Source organism: Typha latifolia, chromosome 12, assembly GCF_019914945.1.
Source record: "Typha latifolia isolate L0001 chromosome 12, TyphaL0001v2, whole genome shotgun sequence".
Classification (NCBI taxonomy): domain Eukaryota; kingdom Viridiplantae; phylum Streptophyta; class Magnoliopsida; order Poales; family Typhaceae; genus Typha; species Typha latifolia.
Window position 1 is genome coordinate 8,176,085 of NC_133097.1, and position 6,000 is coordinate 8,182,084.

Here is a 6,000-nt window from a genome sequence, read left to right on the forward strand (position 1 = left end):
CCTCCAATATTTTTATGAAATAAAGAAATCCACAGATAGTTAACATATTACGGTGGACAAATTTTAAAAATTGGGTTTTAATATTAAAGACAGTTTGTTCATTCCATACCCTAGTACTTTTATTGTCCTTCTTAGATAAGATGCGTAAGTTTTTATAGTTTTGTAGTAATAAAAATAGCTATGATGCTCAATAAAATTTAATAAAAAAATTAATAGTTTTATTTTATAAAGTTATAAATAAAGGAATTTAAGATTTTTTTTAAAGTACAGATGATAAAATAATTTGGACCTAAATATAAAATGATAAAATATATTTAATTTTAAAATAAATATATAATATAGGATGCGAAATGAAAAGAAAAGTCATAAAAGAAAGAAAGAAAAAAGATCCACAAAGAACTAATCTTAATCCAAATCTTAAACTAAAATGATCTTTATAGCCTCTCTCGGAGTTCGGCTTTTCTCGTGTACGTCGGAGCTGGAAAAGGCTGCTCCCCTTCCGCTTTCCCAACCACCTTCTCCCTCTCTCTCTCTCTCCGCGTTGCTTCCATTAGAGGCAAGGAAGCCTTGCACACCGCCCACCCAACGCATCCAAACAGTCCATTTCGCCTTTACCACTCAACCACCGCCACCGCCACCATCGCAACTTGTTAGCGTTTAGAAAGGATGAAGAGTGCCCACTCAAAGCGAGTAGCTTCAAATAACGCGGGCAACGAAGGGATAGAGTGGGAGCTTCGTCCTGGTGGAATGCTGGTCCAGAAGAGAGACGAAGTTGTTGGGTCGCGACCCATGATCAAGGTCAAGGTCTCTCATGGCTCCTACCAGCATGAGGTCAATGTTCCGGCGCAAGCAACCTTTGGTAATTCCCGTTCTTCCTTGATAATTCTCCTTTTCGGATCAAAATCTTTTTTGGGCATTGCTTATTTTGGTGAACTTTTCCCCAAATCTATTCTTTTAGTGTTCTAGATTGTTTCCTGCCAAATGTTTGTTTATTTGCCGGTGAAAAGTATCTTTGGATGGTCTATTAGTTCATGACCAGTTTTGGTATGAAGGTGAATTGAAGAGGGTTCTTGCCCAAGAAGCTGGTTTGAAGCCTCAGGAGCAGAGGCTATTGTATAGAGGAAAGGAGAAGGATAATGATGAGTTCTTGCACATGGCGGGTGTGAAGGACATGTCGAAGGTTGTCTTATTGGAGGATCCCGCAAGCAAAGAGCGTAAGCTTGAGCAGATGAAGGGAGATCAGGGGATGGCAAAGGCGTACGAGGCCGTCTCGCATGTCAGGGCTGAGGTTAATAAGCTTGCCGAGAAGGTGGATAGCCATCTTTATTGAGCTCGCAAAAGATCACTACATGTTTGTTACTTTTCTCCTTCCTCTTCCACTTATTGGGAGGATGCTATATCTCTGTGTGTAGATTTCAGCTTTGGAGTCTGCTGTGCATGGAGGCAAAAAGATTGTGGAAAAAGAATTTGCTGTTTTAACCGAGTTTCTCATGGTGCAATTGCTGAAATTGGACAGCATTGAGGCAGAGGGAGAGGCAAAGGTCCAGAGAAGAATTGAGGTATCTTTAGTGTTTGTGTTCATTTACAATTCTAATGCCTGGTAAATGTCCCAAATTTTCCCATTTTACTTGAATTCCCTGGTTACATTCTGCTTCTAATTGCTGCCTTTTAATTTTCCGCACTTAATTAGATATAGACAGTACAATGTTGCTTGTATATTGACCCCAACTAAGAATCCCTGCTTAAGAGAACTATTCCTAGCAGGTGAAGTATTATATGCTTGTAGTTTGTTTAGGATATAACTTCTAGTATTTTCTGCTTGTCTTGATGAAAATAATACTACAAAAGGCCTTACTATGAGGATTTCACGAAGTAATCGGACTTTGGCATTTACATCATCCAACAAATATTGCAGTATGAATCCCCCACAACTGTACAAGAAGTAAATAACTCTATGATGCAAATTTTGTCCATGTTGACACTTTACAAAGCCCTCTTATGTTTCTGCTTGTTGATTTGTATGGTGACTTTAGAATAGCATCTACACTAAATATATATAGTTTTTCCCCCAACTTGTGCAAATAGAAGTCCATGTATACTAAAGCATACAGCACTTGCTGTTGTGTGCTTTAGTATATTTATCATTCTTATGATAAGTTTGTATAAGAAATCACCAATTGTTTAATTTTTTTATCAATAAAATTACTAAAAGAAAGCAATCCTTTTACATTCTTGTCTCTAATATCTTCAGGTGCGCCGAGTACAAAGCTTTTTAGAGACTATAGACACGCTGAGGGCAAGAAAGGGCAATCCATTCAGTAGCAGCAGCAGTGCAGTTTCAGTGACAACCCAATGGGAGACATTCGAGTCTGGATTAGGCAGTTTGAATGCACCTCGACCAGTGTCATCTTCCAAAGAGGCTACCAACGACTGGGAACTCTTCAACTAAGCCTATTCATCTTTGCATTTCCATGTACATATATTATTACAAAATGTTCATAAAGTTGAGCTGCTTCCATCTCCTTGGCATTTCTGTTGTAACTTGTGACGAAATTACGGAAATAAACATTCGCCCAGTTGAGTAATTCTTTGAAGTTGTGTCAATCTCTGCAAGATTTGAGAATTAAACCATGGATCATTTAAGTATTAGGGTTAACCAAGTTGGCTTATGGTATTATATGTATTGCGTCGTCTCAAGTTCATAGAAGATGTCGGTTATTTATAAACTTTAAAATGCTACCAATAGTTAAAAGATTCTTTTAAATGCCATCGATGCTTAGGATATCTACGCAGCAAATTTATATTTAACTAGATACTGTAATTAATTAATCAATATTTTTTCTATAATATCTTTTAATGTTAATTAACATTCATAATTTTTTTATGTATTATGATTATATCCCTGCCATATGGAGAAGAGAAAGTTAAAAAGGAACAGAAAAAAGAAGTAATTTTTCGTATTTCCATCTCAATAAGATAAAACAGTTCCATACACCACTACGATCATATGGACATAGCGACATTTCATCAAACATAACACACGCATCCACGAAAAACAAAAACTAGAAAACGAAAAAAAAATCCTCGCCTTTCTCGCTCTTCCTCTTCTCTCTCACTACAACTGGATTGTGACGCCCCTCGCCCCCATATTGGTCAGCCGCTGCTGCACGGTATCCTCGGTGGCGGTGGCGCTGACGATGGTCTCGTGGCGCGTGGCGTCGAATTTCTCGCCGTCGCCCCAGAGCGCGTACGCCTCCTCCCCGTGGGCGGCGTCGTCTCCGATCATGAGCTGGTCGTCAGGCATCCGGAGCGGGATGAACCAGCCGACGGCGAAGAGGATGACGGTGGTGGAGAAGATGTTCCAGATGATGACGAAGAGGGCGGCGACGATCTGCTTGAAGAGCTGGATGATGCCGCCGCCGTAGATAGTGCCCTTGGCATCGGGGACGGGGAGCTGGATGCGACAGAGCTCGGGCACGGCTAAGAGGCCGGTGAGGATGCCGCCGAGGGTGCCGGCGACGGCGTGGGTGTGGAAGACGGCGAGGGTGTCGTCAACCTTCTGAAGCAAGGATGACTTCTTGTGGAGGATCATCATGGTGAACCACGGGATGCTGCCGGAGAAGATGCCCATCAACATCGCCGACCACGTGTGTACCAGTCCTAAATAAAAAAGTTATATATTATTTTCTTTTTTTATTTCTAAAATAGAGTTTAAATAATTCTTAAAGTTATTCACTTTTAAAAAAAAAATCTTAAATGACTAATTAACTAAAAAAGTATTTAGAAGATTTTAAATAGTTAAAAGAGTCAATAGGTCAAAACAAATAAATGGCAAATTGAATGTAAAAAATGAACAATATCTTAATTAAGTCTACCTGCAATTATCCTTAAAATATAAAAAATATAAGTATGGTGCATTGTTGCTACAATAAAATAACCTAGATAATTGACTCCACTATCTTAGCCTCTTATTAAAGCAAATATTATATACCAAGTTGGTATCGTGTACTAATAGAAGATGTGTGTAACATGTTCCTAGGGAACCCAATATTCTAAGGTGTACCTCTAATCTAATCTAATCTAATCTAATCTAATCTAATCTTTATTTGCCAGGGTTGCACCATAATAAAAGCTTAACAGTCTACAGAGTAGTATAACAAATAATTTATGCTGTAGACGTGGCGACGATTACGTACTTTTAACTAATCTTCTATGAACTCTTGTACATATATATATATATATTGGTCTGGCATATTAATTAGCTCTTAATTCAACTTGTTAGCCACCCATATCTTCACTTCTTTTTAATGTGTTATTAAGTAAATAAAAAGAGCATTAGCTTATTTATAGCTAGATATATAGTTTTTCTCTATAATTTTGTACAAGATGAATTTGAAGACATACCAGCTCCTGGCGTGATACAAACAAGTCCGGTCATCATTCCCTGGACGGCGCCGATGACCGACGGCTTCCCGAAGAAAATGACGTCAAGTGAAGTCCACGTCAGAAGGCTGGTCGCCGCACAGACGTGCGTATTGAGTATAGCGATCGAGGCCATGATGTTGGCGGCGTAGGGCGCCCCGCCGTTGAACCCGGACCAGCCCAGCCATAGCAGCCCACCTCCGGCAATCATGAGGAGGATGTTGTTAGGAGAGAATCTCTCCCTATCACTCTTTATCCTTGGACCGACCTAATTAATTAACTAATGCAGTTAATAATAAATCAAATTGGTGAATTATATAATTAGGCAGCAGATTCACTACATCCCACTTGTGCAGCGTAGGTTATAGAGAATCCGCTACTCTTAGGAAATGAAGATACTTTTCAAAGGCTTTGTTTCCAGAGTCCAAACAGATAACTAAATAAATAATTGAGCATGATGGCGAGATTAATTCAAAAAAATTTATTTCCATACTTTGTACGGAAAGAGACCATAAAAGTCGTGAAATCCATTAAAAAGAACAACTTTACCGACACCAAAGTATTTAAAAAAAGAGAAAAAAAATATATATAAAGAGAAAGATATAATAAGATTAATTAAAGTCAACTAATCAAAGCTCGATCGCTGGGACTCACCGAACCACCGAGTGAACTCAGTAAATTGACAAGAACTCAGATGGAATAACTCACCCAATAAGCAGCGGTGAAGCCAGCGACTCCAGAGGAGAGATGGATGACATATCCACCGGAGTAGTCGATAACTCCCCATTGGTAGAGAAATCCACCGCCCCAGAGACTAAACGCCCCAACCGTGTAGGAGAATAGCAACCACAGCGGAGCAAAAGCCATCCAAGCTTTAATGTTCATCCTCCCAAGCACCGAGCCAGCTAAAAGAATCAAAGTAATGGCGGCAAACATGAACTCAAAGTACACCAACGCAGCCTGTGGATAGAACGGCTCGGTCATCGGCGTTTCAATCGTTCCATTACGGTAGTAATGGACGGTGGCCGGTAATTTCGCACGTCCGACGAGGTACCCCTGGCTCAGCGCCGGGCCGGCTTTTCCCCAGAAGGGGAAAAGACGTTCCCCGAAGGCCATGCGGAAGCCCAGAAGTACCCAGAATATGAGCGAGGAAGCGAAGGCGTACAGGGCCATGAAGGCCGAGTTGACCGCCCACTTCTTTTTGACGATGCTGCCGTAGAGGACGACGAGGCCCGGCATCGACTGGAGGCCGACCAACGTGGCGGACATCATCTGCCATGCGTTGTCGCCTTTGTTCAGCCACTCCGGTACCGCCGGGAGGTCGACCTGGTAGGCCGTGGACATCGCCATGATAGAGATACGATCGAGAGATGAAAAGAGGGAAGGAGAGATGGTATAGACGTATATGATGTTATAGGACAAGGAAGTAACAAAAGGATTAATATGGTATGCGATGGTTTGGTGTGTTTGAACTTTGAGGGCTAATATTGTAAGGGAAATAAGAAAGAAGAGAGTGGTGGGCGTGGGGAGTCGTAGCAGGCTATTTAGTCAACTTTCGGGCAGCCCACCCACGGTCTT

General features: G+C 40.9%; 2 protein-coding genes across 3 annotated transcripts; one reads left to right on the forward strand and one right to left on the reverse strand.

The window, feature by feature from the left end:
* Nucleotides 1–401: 401 nt before the first annotated feature.
* LOC140799104 (BAG family molecular chaperone regulator 4) lies at nt 402–2,585 on the forward strand. Of its 2 annotated transcripts, none has more exons than XM_073153251.1 (4): nt 402–859; nt 1,053–1,309; nt 1,413–1,559; nt 2,252–2,585. In XM_073153251.1, exons 1-4 carry the CDS (start codon nt 667–669, stop codon nt 2,447–2,449), a joined length of 795 nt encoding a protein of 264 aa, XP_073009352.1. In that variant the 5' UTR covers nt 402–666; the 3' UTR covers nt 2,450–2,585. The 2 variants fall into 2 exon arrangements, with proteins under 2 accessions (XP_073009352.1, XP_073009353.1); XM_073153252.1 differs by having other exon boundaries at nt 466–859; nt 1,040–1,309.
* Nucleotides 2,586–2,924: 339 nt separating this feature from the next.
* LOC140799103 (ammonium transporter 2 member 2) lies at nt 2,925–6,000 on the reverse strand. The gene is made up of 3 exons (XM_073153250.1): nt 5,131–6,000; nt 4,405–4,690; nt 2,925–3,660 (listed from the first exon to the last, which is right to left on the reverse strand). The coding sequence occupies exons 1-3, from the start codon at nt 5,770–5,772 to the stop codon at nt 3,116–3,118; spliced, it is 1,473 nt and encodes a 490-aa protein (XP_073009351.1). The 5' UTR covers nt 5,773–6,000; the 3' UTR covers nt 2,925–3,115.